This window comes from Haematobia irritans, chromosome 3 (genome assembly GCF_050003625.1).
Source record: "Haematobia irritans isolate KBUSLIRL chromosome 3, ASM5000362v1, whole genome shotgun sequence".
NCBI classification, from domain to species: Eukaryota; Metazoa; Arthropoda; class Insecta; order Diptera; family Muscidae; genus Haematobia; species Haematobia irritans.
Window position 1 is genome coordinate 175,687,373 of NC_134399.1, and position 18,140 is coordinate 175,705,512.

At 35.3% G+C, this 18,140-nt stretch overlaps 1 protein-coding gene and 1 long non-coding RNA gene across 3 annotated transcripts; one reads left to right on the top strand and one right to left on the bottom strand.

Moving 5' to 3' along the window:
* The first annotated feature begins 7,218 nt into the window (after window positions 1-7,218).
* Window positions 7,219-13,195, top strand: LOC142229396 (uncharacterized). Its single transcript, XM_075299951.1, has 3 exons — window positions 7,219-7,419; window positions 11,749-11,921; window positions 11,986-13,195. The coding sequence occupies exons 1-3, from the start codon at window positions 7,344-7,346 to the stop codon at window positions 13,105-13,107; spliced, it is 1,371 nt and encodes a 456-aa protein (XP_075156066.1). The 5' UTR covers window positions 7,219-7,343; the 3' UTR covers window positions 13,108-13,195.
* Window positions 13,196-16,303: 3,108 nt separating this feature from the next.
* Window positions 16,304-16,848, bottom strand: LOC142232066 (uncharacterized). 2 transcript variants are annotated; one of them, XR_012721005.1, is made up of 3 exons: window positions 16,797-16,848; window positions 16,621-16,744; window positions 16,304-16,557 (listed from the first exon to the last, which is right to left on the bottom strand). It is a non-coding gene; the product is annotated as an uncharacterized LOC142232066 (long non-coding RNA). The 2 variants fall into 2 exon arrangements; XR_012721004.1 differs by having other exon boundaries at window positions 16,621-16,830.
* Between the last annotated feature and the right edge of the window lie 1,292 nt (window positions 16,849-18,140).

Below are 18,140 nucleotides of genomic sequence, written 5' to 3' on the forward strand. Positions count from 1 at the left end.
AAATAACTTTTGAGTGTTTGGCCGAATCTGGCCCATGACCCTTTGTATCCATTTGGGTCCGTTGTACAACGTTGACATATTGGTTTATTGTTTAAAAATAAATCAAAAAAGATTAGTTCGATTTTGGTGCACTCTTGTTTATAAGAACAGTTCATAACGTACCACTTTATTCACAACGACATCTCTGTGAGGTTCCAAGTACACAAAGCATCCTGGAGATATATCATTAAATCCGATTGGGGTGTGATACGTATGATTATTTATGCCCTATAATATACCCAACATAAATGATCCACTCCTATATCGTGACGTATTTTTTACTTACGTCGTTTAATTACAGCCGGTCATCATGAAAATAACGCTTTGAACATCATTGTGGTAGCAACTTTGTAGCGGTTTAAAAATCGTCATTTGTGACGTTTAATTGAAAAAAAATCTTCTTTGAGCACCAAATAATTAACAAAAATTGAAGTGACATTTAAAAATATTTCAAATAGGATTCGGTTGTGAATACTGTATGTAAGTGCTGATTGCTAAATGGCAGTTACGAAATTTATTTAAAGTTGGTTGTACCAACAGAATTCGAAACAAATGCTTCAAAATATATAGATTTTGTTGCTTCAACCATTTGTCTTGTATCACAAACGAAATTCTATTGAAATGATTGTCAAATGATAGTAAGCATGAAAAGATGATTGCATTAAAGAAAATAGGTTGACACACCTAATATATAATTCTAAATGTAGAAATTTCATTATCAGAACCGATTTCCAACCAAATTGTTCTCTGTGTGTAGAAGGTCATTCCCCCAGTGATTCATCAAACTACGAGAGCTTATCTCTCATATCGATTCAATATAACATTTCGCAGGTATAGCATGTTTTATAGTTAATTTTATCTACAACAAGATGCATTCAAGATTATTTTGTATAAAAAATACGAAAACAAAATTTAGCAAATGTATTTAATCTGCTTATTTACCATAAGGTTATTTTGGTGCTATTTATGGAAAAATAAAAATGACTACAAGTGGTAAAAGTCAACAGAAAGATTATAAAAAAACAGCGAAACTAAATAAATCATTCTCTCTCTCTTTATCTATAAAAACTTTTCATCTTTTTAGTCACGATACAAAAAATAGTCCAATTTTAAGCGATATTATTGATATTGCAATAATATTTCAAATTCATTACATCCAAGTTGAGCACCAAAATGCCGTTCGTATAATAACAGGTTGGCTGATAAGTCCCCGGTCTAACAAAGAAAACACATTTTTTTTTTTGTCAAAATTCGTTTTTATTATTCAACATAGTTCCCTTCAAGAGCGATACAACGATTATAACGACCTTCCAATTTTTTGATACCATTTTGGTAGTACTCCTTCGGACTCCTTGCCAGCGGTCTTCCACGCTTCGGAGACGGTTCACCGGTCGCTGTCCACTCAGCCGACTGTCGATTGGGCTCAGGAGTGTAGTGATGGAGCCATGGTTCATCCATTGTCGCATATCGACGGAAAAACTCGGGGGTATTACGAGTTAACAGCTGCAAACACCGCTCAGAATCAGCAACACGTTGTTGTTTTTGGTCAAATGTGAGCTCGCGCGGCACCTATTTTGCACAGAGCTTTCGCATATCCAAATATTGATGAATGATATGACCAACACGTTCCTTTGATATCTTTAATGCCTCTGCTATGTCGATCAACTTCATTTTATGGTCATTCAAAATCATTTTGTGGATTTTTTTTGATGTTTTCATCGGTAACCACCTCTTTCGGGCGTCCACTGAGATCACCGTCCTCCGTGCTCATTTCACCACGCTTGAATTTTACATACCAATCAATTATTGTTGATTTCCCTGGGGCATAGTCCGGAAACTCATTATCAAGCTTCCACCGTATTTTTCCCTTTCAGAAAACAGTATTTTATCAAAACACGAAATTCCCATTTTTCCATTTTTTTCACAATAACAAAAGCTTCTTCACAAAAGACGTTCTATCTCAAAAACTATTTTACTTACGGACGTCAAATGTTGACACGAATCATTTGAAGGTTGGTACTATATAAAAATAATATGCATTTAATACTAGCGACGCCATCTATGTGTCAGACCGGGGACTTATCAGCCAACCTGTTATACTCTTCATTTATCAAAGTTTGAATAAAGTGTATAGAATTTTCAAATAATAATTCATTATACCCACCACCATAGAATGGTGACGGGGGTGTAATAAGTTTGTAATTCCGTTTGTAACACATCGAAATATCGATTTCAGACTATACTTTACTTTAGTATATATATTCTTGATCAGGGAAAAATTCTAACACGATATAAGCATGTCCGTCTGTCTGTTGTAATCACGCCACAGCCTTCAATAATGGCGTTATCTTCCTGGAGTTTGGCACAGATTCGTATTTTGTTTGCAGGCATGTTCGAAGATGGGCTATATCGGTCCAAGTTTTGATATAGTCCCCTTATAAACCGACCTCCCGATTTGGGGTCTTGGGCTAATAAAAACCTTAGTTTTTTATCCAATTTTCCTGAAATGTGTATTGAAAATGCTGCCTATCGGTCCATGTTTTGGTATAGCCCCCATATGGACCGATTTCCCGATTTTGCATCTTGGGCGTCTAGAAAGTGTATTTACAATCCTATTTGCCTGAAATTGGAAATCTAGAGATATTCTAAGACCACAAATTGGTGTGTCGAAAATTGTCAGAATCGGTCCATGTTTTGGTATAGTCCCCATATGGACCAATTTCCCGATTTTGTTTCTTGGGCTTGTAGAATTCGTAGTTTTTACCCAAAATGTCTGAATTTTGAATTCCAGAGGTATTTGAGGACCTTTAGGGGGTGTGTTGAAAATGGTGAGAATTGGTCCATGTTTTGGTACAGCTCCCAATAGCCCTACCTCCCGAATTTATTTCTTGGGCTTCTAGAACCTGTAGTTTTTATCCACTTTGCCTGAAATTGAAAACCTAGGTACTTTACACCCAGAAAAAAAGTGACCACTTCTTTAAGTTAAAATGAACTCATTGTTTTTTGTTTGTACGATTCAGTTTTATTTGTTTGAACGATGTGATTTTCGTAGAAATTAGGTAGAATGCATTCCATATATTAGTTAGCATTTTCCAATATTTATGTACCACTATAACATACTACAGAATGAAAAAATTTAACTGAATTGAATCCATATAACATATGGAATAATTTTATTGAACTTTTTTCATTCATTTGGACAATTATTTGTGGTAAACCTTTTACTTCAAAATTAGTACTGCTTACCTTTGTTATACCCACCACCATAGAATGGTGACGGGGGTATAATAAGTTTGTCATTCCGTTTGTAACACATCGAAATATCGATTTCCGACTATATAAAGTATATATATTCTTAATCAGGGAGAAATTCTAAGACGATATAACGATGTCAGTCTGTCTGTTGTAATCACGATACCGTCTTCAATAATGAAGCAATCGTGCTGAAATTTTGCACAAACTCGTCGTTTGAAGATGGACTATATCGGTCCAGGTTTTGATATAGTCCCCATATAAACCGACCTCCCGATTTGGGGTCTTGGGCTTATAGAAATCGTAGTTATTATCCAATTTGCCTGAAATTTGAAATCTAGAGGTATTTTATGACCATAAAGAGGTGTGCCAAAAATGGTGAGTATCGGTCCATGTTTTGGTATAACCCCCATATAGACCGATCTCCCGATTTTACTTCTTGGGCTTATAGAAACGCAGTTTTTATTCAATTTATCTGAAATTGGAAATCTAGAGGTATTGTAGGACCACAAATACGTGTGCCAAAAATTGTGAGTATCGGTCCATGTTTTGGTATGGTCCCCATATAAAACGACCTCCCGATTTGGGGTCTTGGTTATAGAAACCGTAGTTTTTATCCAATTTGTCTGAAATTGGAAATCTAGAGGTATTTTAGGACCATAAAGAGGTGTGCCGAAAATGGTGAGTATCGGTCCATATTTTGGTGTAGCCCCCATATAGACCGATTTCAAATGTTCTAAATTCATAGACTGGCCTGTTCCGGTTTTCGCATAACATAATTGGAACGATTTGAAATCGTGCGTATTAGATTTGCATGTTCGCACATTCGCAAGATTTAAAATGAAATTTATATACATTTTTTATAAGTAGCTTTTTCATATTTTAATGTTAAGTTTTTGGTGACGGGAGTATAATAAGTTTGTCATTCCGTTTGTAACACATCGAAATATCGATTTCCGACTATATAAAGTATATATATTCTTGATCAGGGAGAAATTCTAAGACGATATAACGATGCTCGTCTGTCTGTCTGTCTGTCTGTCTGTCTGTCTGTCTGTCTGTCTGTCTGTCTGCCTGTCTGTCTGTTGTAATCACGCTACAGTCTTCAATAATGAAGCAATCGTGCTGAAATTTTGCACAAACTCGACTTTTGTCTGCAGGCAGGTCAAATTCGAAGATGGGCTATATCGGTCCAGGTTTTGATATAGTCCCCATATAAACCGACCTCCCGATTTGGGGTCATGGGCTTATAGAAATCGCAGTTTTTATCCAATTTGCCTGAAATTTGAAATCTAGAGGTATTTTATGACCATAAAGAGGTGTGCCAAAAATGGTGAGTATCGGTCCATGTTTTGGTATAGCCTCCATATAGACCGATCCCCGATTTTACTTCTTGGGCTTATAGAAACCGCAATTTATTCAATTTACCTGAAATTGGAAATCTAGAGGTATTGTAGGACCACAAATACGTGTGCCAAAAATTGTGAGTATAGGTCCATATTTTGGTATAGCCCCCATATAGACCGATCTCCCGATTTTACTTCTTGGGCTTATAGAAACGACTTCACTTCTTGAGGGTTTAGAAGGCGCATTGATCATGAAAATTGCTTGAAACTCAATGTAAAATTTCCAGATTTTACTTCTACAGATTTAAGATTTCAAATCAAGACGTTATTTTATAATTTTCTTACACACTTACAAGAGATGTTAATGATTCCTCTAAAACTCAAACAAATGGTTCTTATAAATCCAGAATCTGATATAGTCCTCATAGGTGAAATCTTTAAATTTATCTTCGGGAAATGTCCTCAAGTCCTCAAGCCCTCCTGAAATTTCAAAGGAAACCCTAATATTTGGTTCATGGTGGTGGGTATTTAAGATTCGGTCCGGCCGAACTTAGTGCTGTATATACTTGCTTTTAAATACAGTTTTATTTATTTATATAGGCATTTTTATACCCACCACCATAGAATGGTGACGGGGGTATAATAGGTTTGTCATTCCGTTTGTAACACATCGAAATATCGATTTCCGACTATATAAAGTATATATATTCTTGATCAGGGAGACATTCTAAGACGATATAACGATGTCCGTCTGTCTGTCTGGCTGTCTGTTGTAATCACGCTACAGTCTTCAATAATGAAGCAATCGTGCTGAAATTTTGCACAAACTCGTCTTTTATCTGCAGGCAGGTCAAGTTCGAAGATGGGCTATATCGGTCCAGGTTTTGATATAGTCCCAATATATACCGACCTCCCGATTCGGGGTCAATGGCTTATAAAAATCGTAGTTTTTATCCAACTTGCCTGAAATTTGAAATCAAGAGGTATTTTATGACCATAAAGGGGTGTGCCAAAAATGGTGAGTATTGGTCCATGTTTTGGTATAGCCCCCATATAGACCGATCTCCCGATTTTATTTCTTGGGCTTATAGAAACCGCAGTTTAATTCAATTTACCTGAAATTGGAAATCTAGAGATATTGTAAGACCACAAATACGTGGGCCAAAAATTGTGAGTATCGGTCCATATTTTGGTATAGCCCCCATATAGACCGATATCCCGATTTTACTTTTTGTGCTTATAGAAACCGCAGTTTTTATCCAATTTACCTGAAATTGGAAATCGAGAGGTACTTTAGAACCGTAAAGAGGTGTGCCAAAAATGGTGAGTATCGGTCCATGTTTTAGAGGTACTTGAGGAACATCAAAAGGTGTGCCGAAAATGGTCCGTATCGTTCCATGTTTTGGTATAGCCCCCATATAGACCGATCTCCCGATTTTACATCTTGGGTTTATAGAATCCGTAGTTTATATACAATTTGCCTGAAATTGGAAATTTATAGGTATTCTAGGACCATAAAGAGGTGTACCACAAATGGTGAGTAACGGTCCATGTTTTGGTATAGCCCCCATACAGACCGATATCCCGATTTTACTTCTTGGGCTTCTAGAATCCGACGTTTTTATGCAATTTGCCTGAAATTGGAAATCTAGAGGTATTTTCGGGCCATAAAGAGGTGTGCCGAAAACGGTGAGTATCGGTCCATATTTTAGCATAGCCCCCATAAGAACGATCTCCCGATTTAACACCTTGGGTTTCTAGAAACCGTAGTTTTTATCCGATTTGCCTGAAATTGTAAATATTCTGGTATTTTAGGCTCACAAAAACGTGTTTCGGATTAAGTTTTTATCGATCCATTTGGTAATGCCTCCATATAGACCGACTTCACTTCTTGAGGGTATAGAAGGCGCACTGATCATGAAAATTGCTTGAAACTCAATGTAAAATTTCCAGATTTTACTTCTCGGGTGAAAATCTACAGATTTAAGATTTCAAATCAAGACGTTATTTTATAATTTTCTTGCACACTTATAAGAGATGTTAATGATTCCTCTAAAACTCAAACAAATGGTTCTTATAAATCCAGAATCTGATATAGTCCTCATAGGTGAAATCTTTAAATTTATCTTCGGGAAGTGTCCTCAAGTCCTCAAGCCCTCCTGAAATTTCAAAGGAAGCCCTAATATTTGTTTCATGGTGGTGGGTATTTAAGATTCGGCCCGGCCGAACTTACTGTTGTATATACTTGTTTTTATTACAAACGTAATTTAAAAACATCATAATAATTATAAATGTATGTGTTTTGTCAATCAAATAAAAGTCATATTATTGTTTGCACTAATCAACTTGAATATAAAATAAATATATAGCATTATTATCTTATAATAGTGGGGTGGGTTGGAGTGGTGGGCACAATTTCTTATCATTTTGCCAAAGTGAATTTACATATTGACTTTCAATTCTGATAACCAGTTTAGTAAACCGATAGCCGATTAATGATTGTTGGGTAAGGACTTATCGAATGGAACCACTTCATTGATATTGGAATAAACGATAATTTGGATATTTTCCTCTAGTCATAGAAAAAGAATTGAACTTATTGGTCGAAACTTTTTTGGAAAACCATTTAATACCAACGGGATTATTATATTCACAGTGGTGGTGCTAATGATCGTGGTGTACTATCAGAAAAATTTATGGTAAATCATGAAGAATGTCGGCGCCCCATCTAAACATGGTCCTGAAAATTTCAAACATTTTCATTTGAGCCCATTGACAACAGGTAATCATATACAGAAAAAAAAATTCAATCACAAAATTGTTAATTTAAATTTCTTTAATCAAAAAAATATAGTCTCAATCAATAAAGTCATTTAAAAAATAAATTGGTCCAATTAAACAATTAATTGATACAATTAAGTTTTGCGATTTATTTTTGTTTTGAAAGGAAAAAATCGTTAAAATAATTGGAAAAATATTGGGAATAATTTTTCTTTCAAAAAAAACGAAAACCGAGAGAGTTGACGAAAGATATCAACACAACACAGCGAGAGAATCAAATGGGAGCAATTGGTGGTTGCTGTGAAACCGCTTGTATGTTGTTTTGGAAAACTGAGCTTGTGTGAATGCATTCGTTTCGGCTATGCGCTTGGCATCTGAAAGAGGTCTCCCCAAAAATTGGATATGATTAATGCTAAATATTATTTAATTTAAATATCAAAATGTGTATTCGAAGAAAAGAGAGCGAATATACATTTGGAAAAATATGAATAGTAATGCATTTTATTATACCAACTAGAGGTCTGCCTCGAATAACTTTTCACTACATGTATGAAATTCGCTGTCGAATATAGTACATACACTGTCTTTCTCTCAGAGCACAAGTAGTGAAGTGAAGAGAACACTTGCTTGTCAAATTCCACCAAGTACTTATCCGTAACAATATGTGTTCTGAAAAAAAGGAACAATAACAAGTATATACGGCCGTAAGTTCGGCCAGGCCGAAGCTTATGTACCCTCCACCATGGATTGCGTAGAAACTTCTACTGAAGACTGTCATCCACAATCGAATTACTTGGGTTGCGGTAACACTTGCCGATGGCAAGGTATCTTAAAACATCCTAACACCGTAATATATACCACATAGTCCATACGTGGTATATATTGAACTAAAAAAGGCCGATTAAATACGTATATAATTAAGTTTAAAGTTTCTATAGAAATAAAATTTTGACAACATTTTCTATAGAAGTAAAATTTGGAAAAAATTTTCTATAGACATAAAATTTGGATAAAATTTTCTATAGAAATAAAATTCTGACAAAATTTTCTATAGAAATAAAATTTTGACAAAATTTTCTATAGAAAAAAATTTTTGACAAAATTTTCTATAGAAATAACATTTTGACAATGTTTTCTATAAAAATAAAATTTTGGTAGATTATGTTTGGCTCGAGTGGCAACCATGATTGTGAACCGATAAGGTTGTGTGATTGGGGATCGCCTATATATAACTATAGACCGATATGGACCAATTTTGGCATGGTTATTAGCGGCCTTATACTAACACCACGTTGCAAATTTCAACCGGATCGGATGAATTTTGCTCCACCAAGAGGCTCCGGAGGTCAAATCTGGGGAACGGTTTATATGGGGGCTATATATAATTATGGACCGATATGGACCAATTCTTGCGTGTTTGTTGGAGACCACATTCTAACACCACGTTCCAAATTTCAACCGAATCGGATGAATTTTGCTCCTCCAAAACAAATCTAGGGATCGATTTATAGGGGGCTGTATATAATTATAGACCGATATGGACCAATTTTTGCATGGTCATTAGAGAACATATACCAACACCATGTACCAAATTTCAGCCGGATCGGATGAAATTTGCTTCTCTTAGAGCAATCGCAAGCCAAATCGGGGGATCGGTTTATATAGGGGCTATATATAATTATGGACCGATGTGGACCAATTTTTGCATGGTTGTTAAAGACCATGTACCAAATTTCAGCCGGATCGGATGAAATTTGCTTCTCTTAGAGCAATCGCAAGCCAAATTTGGGGGTCCGTTTATATGGGGGCTATACGTAAAAGTGGACCGATATGGACCAATTTTTGCATGGTTGTTAGAGACCATATACTTACACCATGTACCAAATTTCAGCCGGATCGTATGAAATTTGCTTCTCTTAGAAGCCTCGCAAGCCAAATTTGGGGGCTATACGTAAAAGTGGACCGATATGGCCCATTTGCAATACCATCCGACCTACATCAATAACAAATACTTGTGCCAAGTTTCAAGTCGATAGCTTGTTTCGTTCGAAAGTTAGCGCGATTTCAATAGACGGACGGACGGACATGCTCAGATCGACTCAGAATTTCACCACGACCCAGAATATATATACTTTATGGGGTCTTAGAGCAATATTTCGATGTGTTACAAACGGAATGACAAAGTTAATATACCCCCCATCCTATGGTGGAGGGTATAAAAATGTAAGTACTTGAGAAAAAGTACAACATGGATTCTCTTCACTTCACGTGGTACCACAAGTATTTCTCAGTTATGTGCGAAGCAAAACTTTCCATTATTATTAATCATAGATATTTCATATATTTATGTATGTCACACACTTACCTTAACATTTGCCGTTCTTTATAACAAACCGAAAACATATATTATGGAGAATTTTTTTTTTTGTATTTCTGAAACTGCACGTGGTACATGGAGTACTCTATGAAGTTTTGTTCTCGCAACATACTCGACGTGATCACTATGAGCACACAAAGAGGAATATGTGTTTGTTGGTACTGAAGACATCAGAGTAGGAAAAAGAAGTTACTCGTGGCTCAAAATGTGTTCATCAAATGTGTACCAATTGTCTTGCGACTCTCTCAAATAGATGTACTCATGTAGCAAGTGCACGTGTACTGTGCGTTTACAAATGGAATTGTGCAGACCTCTAATACCCATCTCCATAGAATGGTGATGGGGGTATAATAACTTTGTCATTCCGTTTGTAACACATCAAAATATCGGGGAGAAATTCTACGACTGTGGGGGGAGTCTGTCGTAATCACGCTACAATAATGAAGCAATCGTGCTGAAATTTTGAATCGTACTGATAACTCGCCTTTTGTCAAGTTCAAAGATGGGCTACATCGGTCCAGGTGTTGATATAGCCCCCATATAAACCGTCTTGGTCTTATAGAAACCGTAGTTTTCATCCAATTTGCCTGAAATTGGAAATCTAGTAGTATTTTCGTACATTAAAGAGTTGTGCCAAAAATGGTGAGTATCGGTCCATGTTTTGGTATAGCCCCCATATATACCGATCTCCCGATTTTACTTCTTATAGAAACCGTAGTTTTCATCCAATTTACCTGAAATTGGAAATCTGGAGGTATTTCCATACCATAAAGAGGTGTGCCAAAAATGGTGAGTATCGGTCCATGTTTTGGTATTGCCCCACGACCTTGTGTATGCAAGGCGGGTATGCTAACCATTGCACCACGGTGGCTATAACCCCCTTGTAGACCGATCTCCCGATTTTATTTCTTGGGCTTCTAGAAACCGTAGTTTTTATCCAATTGGCCTGAAGTTTTAAATATAGTGGTATTTTAGACCCTCAAAACGTGTATTGGATTTAGTTTTTATCGGTCCATTTGGTAGGGCATCTATAAAGACCGATTTCATTTCTTGAAACTGAATGAAAAATTTCCAGATTTTACTTCTCGTAATCAAAGTCTACAGATTTTAGATTTCATCACAAGGCGTTATTTGATATTTTTCTTGCACTTCATAGGTAAAATCTTTAAATTTATTTTCGGGAAACGAACTCCCCTGAAATTTCTTAAAGGAAACTATTATATTTGGTTCATGGTGGTAGATATTAAAGATTCGGCCCGGCCGAACTTACTACTGCATATACTTATTGTTCATTTTATGTGAATGCATCAAAACAAATCGAGACAGTAAAATAAAAAGAAATGGAAAAATTATGCAGTGAGATGTATAAAAACAAGGTTTAGTTTCTCTTTTTTTATAGGAATACCAAGAGGAGTTGACGGACACTTTACAAATTAAATTAAGTATAAAATTATTCGTTAATAAAAAGTCAAAATTGTGTTTAAGATCCAGTTAAAAATTATTGTTTAGGATTTAAAAATAATGTACTTTTGAATGGTTATCCTTAAAAAGCTATAGGATTCGATGGAAAAATATTAATGTTTGTACTCGACTTACGACAAATAATGTATAATTTCTCTAAGAACACAATCCATTTTGGGAGAAACTGCTTTCAAAAATATAATAATTTTGGATCAAAGGGTTTCCAAATATATTATGTTCACATAAAACAAACATCATAATGCTTTCTGCACATATTTTTGGAACATATGTTAGAGAAGCAGTTCCTTTTTTGTTTTTTTTTTTTTTTTTGTTTTTTGAGGGTCTTGATGTTTCCGAATAAATTATGGTCTATCACAATGGACTTGCGCCAAGCCACAACCCTGGACATAAGTATTTCTATGCTCGATGATTAATTTTAATTGTAATACTTTTTTTTGTACTATTATTTTCTTTTCTTTAATTTGATTTTAGGATTTCTAATATTCATATCAGGTGGTATGAGCTTAGCACAAAGCGTTGGTTGGACTGACCATCATATGGCTATATCACAACGTCATTTCTACTTCAGTTGGTTTATTGCAGTGATTATAGGGGCCTTGCTCTCATTGCCAATGCGTAATGTGGTCTCAAGAAAACTGTTAATGGTGAGTTTAGTTAAAACGGATAATTGTGAAATTCGTCAATAATTTCCATATTCTTTTGCACTAGGGATCCTCATCGCTGCTGCTTTTAGTTGGAGGTATACTTTTCATAAGCCTCACACACAATGTTGATGCCTTAATTGCTGGTCGTTATTTCAATGGTATAGCCATTGGTTTAATCACTGTTCCATATCTGGTACATTCAAGTGAACTTTCTCGTAATAATCGACGTGGTGTAGCAACTGGATTGGAACAATTTGCCATAACTCTCGGCATAGGAATACAAATGATAGCCGTCAGTCAATGGGATCCTAAAGTCTATTTCACTGTCAATTGCCTACATGGAATTTTGGATATAATTTTGGCTGTATTATCTATGGGATCCCTCTACTATTTCATTGAATCACCGGTGGATTACCTACGATTTGGAGATGATGTAGCCGCCTTGAATGCTTTGGGTCAATTGGAGAGACCACCAGGAGTTAAACTCGAAACCCATAGACATTTGGCAGAACTCAAGGATTATGTACTTGAACATGGGAATAACTCATTTTTGGAGAGTATGAAACGTAGCTCAATCCCAATGATAAAAATGATTTGCTACCGTAGTGTAGTATTGGCCTTTAGCTATTCCATAGTTTTGACTGCGGTTATGCAATTTGCTATTGGCATCAATGGTGCCATGTGGTCACCAATATTAGCTGCCTGTGTAAGAATATTTGGCAGTTGTCTAACCTTAATAGTTGTGGATAAATTGGGTCGTAAATATACATCGATACTATGGATTCTTGTTATAGCTGGCCTAATGATTTCCATACCAGTTATAACTTCACACACCATAACTTTATGGAATTCGCATAGAATGGCCACAGTTATTTCGATTGTGGTATCTATGCAATTTTTTGTTGGCCTCTTCTCTCCAAATACCTCAACATACATGAGTGAAGCTTTCCCTCTAAGGACGAAGCCTTATTGTATGACCGTTTGCATTATTGTGGAACAATTTATTCAAATCATTTTAATTAGTACCATCAACTCTATAGGTAATGATGGTAGTTTTATGGCCATGGGTATTATAATGCTAGTCATTGGAGCTTGCCTACCCGTCACTTTACCCGAAACGAGGGAGACTTCTTTGAAAGAAGCCCAAGAGCGTTTTTCTTATGTCTTAGTATTAAAAAGAAAATAATTTTTATATTTGGAAAATTTCGAAAATCTTAACAATAAATAAATAAATACGAAAAATAAATAAATCAAAATACTAATACAAAGAAAAATATGTGAAATTTATTTATAAGGCATATTAAATAAAAAAAACTGATCAGTGTTACCGTTGTGTCATTTTAGAGGGAAATTTACGGCTTTTTGCAAGCAGTGATACTTTTCTGTCGCTAAATGTCATACACTCAAAACAAAGAAATTTTAGACAAACAAATATCGTTTCCCATTTATTTTTCGCTGTAAGGAAGTTTGTTTGGAAGAAAAGTATATACTTTTTGTGATAAACGTTCATTCTATTTATTTTATTTTATTATTTATTTTAATCATACAGTAAATGTATGATAAAAAAGAAAAGAAACGTAGCATTGGCTGCTAAGGCCATCAGCTACGTTTATTCCTTTACAGGATGTAAAAACAATTTCATAAAGACTAATGGTGATTTCGATTGGTAAAAAATATGTTGCATATTTTACACCTTACCCCCATAAATCAAAAATTTTTGTTCGAATGGAAAATTCAGTGCAGCCTACCCAAAATGTACACGTTCGATTGACGAGGTGTTACCCATCGCAAGAGCAAAAGTGCAACCCATTTTACACCGTAGCTGGTCTACGGTGCAAATGGTTACACTTTCAATCAGATGCTGAAGACGCTTTTATTCTTCGACCTAAATAATAGCGTTGTTGCAAATACAAAAGACGCGTGTATTGTGGTTGCTTTACAATTTCTTCAACACAGCTGATTAATTTACCAAGAAGAAGCATATCAATTGTTTAGTGCCGAGACAACAAAATTCGAATTATTAAATATTTTTAATATAATAGCAAAATGCAAATGCCTTTTTTTTGGCCAACACCATTGTAGATGCGCTGTTGGAGAGTAGTTCTTCGGACGACAATGAAGAAGTTACAACATCGTTGCTTGGACGAAATGACCAACGGCGAGTTAAAAACTTTATTGAGGATGTAATTAATTTGTACTCTGAAGTAAAAGTAAGATCATTAAAAATATATAAAATCAAAAGTTTTAACAATTTTCCTTAGTTCAAGAAAACTTTGCGTGTTAGTCGAAATTCCAATATCGAAATATTTCCGCCATATTTCTTTTGTTTTGATTTTATATCAGTGTTGCACCTTTTTTATTCATTTTCACACGCAAACGGTGTTGTCATTGCAAGGGGTTTCGGCAACACTGTGGTAACACCATAAAATGTTGTACCATTTGTATGCAACACTTTTTTTCCCAAACGAAATCACCATAAGTTAAAAAAAACTTCTCTGGCCAATTGCATCTTCCCCCACATCTCACTCACTTCCACGAGGTTGTTTAGTTCTAAACAACCTTTTCTGTAATAAAGGGTGATTTGTTAAGAGCTTGATAACTTTTTTTAAAAAAAAAACGCATAAAATTTGCAAAATCTCATCGGTTCTTTATTTGAAACGTTAGATTGGTCCATGACATTTACTTTTTGAAGATAATTTCATTTAAATGTTGACCGCGGCTGCGTCTTAGGTGGTCCATTCGGAAAGTCCAATTTTGGGCAACTTTTTCGAGCATTTCGGCCGGAATAGCCCGAATTTCTTCGGAAATGTTGTCTTCCAAAGCTGGAATAGTTGCTGGCTTATTTCTGTAGACTTTAGACTTGACGTAGCCCCACAAAAAATAGTCTAAAGGCGTCAAATCGCATGATCTTGGTGGCCAACTTACCGGTCCATTTCTTGAGATGAATTGTTCTCCGAAGTTTTCCCTCAAAATGGCCATAGAATCGCGAGCTGTGTGGCATGTAGCGCCATCTTGTTGAAACCACATGTCAACCAAGTTCAGTTCTTCCATTTTTGGCAACAAAAAGTTTGTTAGCATCGAACAATAGCGATCGCCATTCACCGTAACGTTGCGTCCAACAGCATCTTTGAAAAAATACGGTCCAATGATTCCACCAGCGTACAAACCACACCAAACAGTGCATTTTTCGGGATGCATGGGCAGTTCTTGAACGGCTTCTGGTTGCTCTTCACTCCAAATGCGGCAATTTTGCTTATTTACGTAGCCATTCAACCAGAAATGAGCCTCATCGCTGAACAAAATTTGTCGATAAAAAAGCGGATTTTCTGCCACTGATTTTGGTAATAAAATTCAATGATTTGCAAGCGTTGCTCGTTAGTAAGTCTATTCATGATGAAATGTCAAAGCATACTGAGCATCTTTCTCTTTGACACCATGTCTGAAATCCCACGTGATCTGTCAAATACTAATGCATGAAAATCCTAACCTCAAAAGAATCACCCTTTACAAACAATGTAGAAGAAGTTATTCGATTTTATAAATTTTACCTTTCTCCTAGACGGAGAATCGAACCGCGGACCATAGAGTTTGTAAGCCAACACACTACCCATTAGGCTACGAAGCTGTTATTGCCATCAACAGTCAATTGTTTATATAGCCATCAACGCAAAAAGTAACTATTTGACTGTTTGCGTTGCTTTAGCATAGTTTTCGACGCCCACGAGCCGATTAAATAAAGTTTGTTTAACAGAAACACACATTTAGTTCGTGGAGTAATAGTTATCATGCCAGCCTTACATTCCAAGGGTCGTAGGTTCAGTCCCTTCTTTGACCGAACAACAAAAAGTTTTTTTTTTAATATATATTTCAAATAGGTTCGGAAGATACCGAAAAGGTGTTCGACCTTAATTTTTTACTATGAAATTTCAAAATGTGTGTTATTGAAGTGCTTAGGTTAGGTTAGGTTAGGTGGCAGCCCGATGTATCAGGCTCACTTATATATATATATATATATATATATATATATATATATATTCTTGATCAGGGAGAATTTCTAACACGATATAAGCATGTACACCCAGAAAAAAGTGACCCCTTCTTTAAGTTAAAATGAACTCATTGTGAAGAAAGTTGAACTTCGTATAGCGCCAAAGACATTTTTATTTGTTTGAACGATGTGTTTTTCGTAGAAATTAGGTATAATGCATTCCATATATTAGTTAACGTTTTCCTATATTTATGTACCACTATACTACAGAATGAAAAAATTTAACTGATTTGAATTCATATATGGAATAATTTTATTGAAAATTTTTCATTCATTTGGACAAATCTTACACATTTGTGGTAAAACGTTTACTTCAAAATTAGAACTGCTTACCTTCGTTTTTAAATACAATTTTATTTATTTATATAGGCAATTTTTTCTTCAATAAAATACACGTTTTATTAAGATATTAAATATATTTATTAAGAATCAACAGCATCGACTGGCCTTGAAATACTAGTTTATTATTCCACTATTTCCAATTTCCATGTAATGTCATCTACTGTAAAACGCATTTTTCTTCTTGTACCTTTCACTTTTAATAAGTTGCTGCATAACGATTTTGTCCTCCTTTTATAATTTCAATACCTACAAATATAAAAAAATCATAAACCATTTTTGTTACAAAAGGTTAGCGTCACTGAATATTACCTGTTAATTGAAGATTCCAAAATGAAGACAAATGAAAGGGTTGTTATTCTGCTGGTGTTTTCTTTCTTTATACGCCATCACGAACATTGATAGATTTATTTTCAAAAAACGAAAATTGTTCTCACTAATTTAAAATAATAAATATTTTATATATGTTATTTATTATATTATTTTACCATATTATTTTTTCACAATCTCTCCGTATACCACAACAACGCGATTCCAACTAAAAAAAACAACCCACGCGCAAACATATCGATTACACCCACGCGCAAACACATCGATTACGATGACATGTATCGATTACAGGTAGACAATAGAAATATAGGAAAATTCTAACAAGTATTCTAACAAGCGTGTTTCCTTAAGTTTTGAAAGGATTGCATACTTCTTAGTACGAATGAACTAAAATATTTTTTTATGTCAAGTGTTGTTCGTATGTATGAAAAACTTTCTATTATAAAGGAAGTCGCAATTATCATTTTATAAGAAATTTTACTAATTTTGAGGAAACTTGGTTTTAGTTCGGTTTTTGTTTATTTTTACGAATGCTTTGTTATCGGTGAATAAAATTTTCTTGTTCAGTAGTAAATTCTTATACCCAGCGAAGAAAATAGTATGAGTAAAATTCCATGCCTTATTCTAGTTAATGAACTATTCCTAACTGCTTACAGTTTAGGTTTTTTTTACTGAAACGAGTAAATTTTATTATTTCTCACAAAAATTGCCTTAATGGAAATAAAATGGATAAACTATATTGATGACAATTTTTTCCTTTAGTTTCGAAGGCACTTTTTTCTGGGTGTACGTCTGTGTGTCTGTGGTAACCACGCTACAGCCTTCAATAATGGAGCTATCGTCCTGAAATTTGGCACAGATTCGTCTTTTGTTTGCAGGCAGGTCAAGTTCGAAGATGGGCTATATCGGTCCAAGTTTTGATATAGTCCCCGTATAAACCGACCTCCCCATTTGGGGTCTTGGGCTTATAAAAACTGTAGTTTTTATCCAATTTGCCTGAAATTGGAAACCTAGAGGTATTTTAGGACCATCAAAAAGTGTACCGAAAATTGTGCCTATCGGTCCATGTGTTGGTATAGCCCCCATATGGACTGATTTCCCGATTTTGCTTCTTGGGCATCTAGAAAGTGTATTTTCTATCCGATTTGCCTGCAATTGGAAATCTAGAGGTATTCTAGGACCATTAAGAGGTGTGGCGAAAATGGGGCGTATCGGTCCATGTTTTGATATAGCCTCCAGATAGACCGATCTCCCGATTTTACTTCCTGGGCTTCTAGAATCCGTATTTTTTACCCAAATTGCCTGAAATTGGAAATCTAGAGGTATTCTAGGAATAAAGAAATGTGCTGAAAATGATGAGTATCGGACCCCATATAAACCGATCTCCCGATTTTACTTCTTGGGATTTTAGAATCCGAAGTTTTTACCCAATTTGCCTGAAATTGGAAATCTAGAGGTATTCTAGGAAAATAAAGAGATGTGCCGAAAATGGTGATTATCGG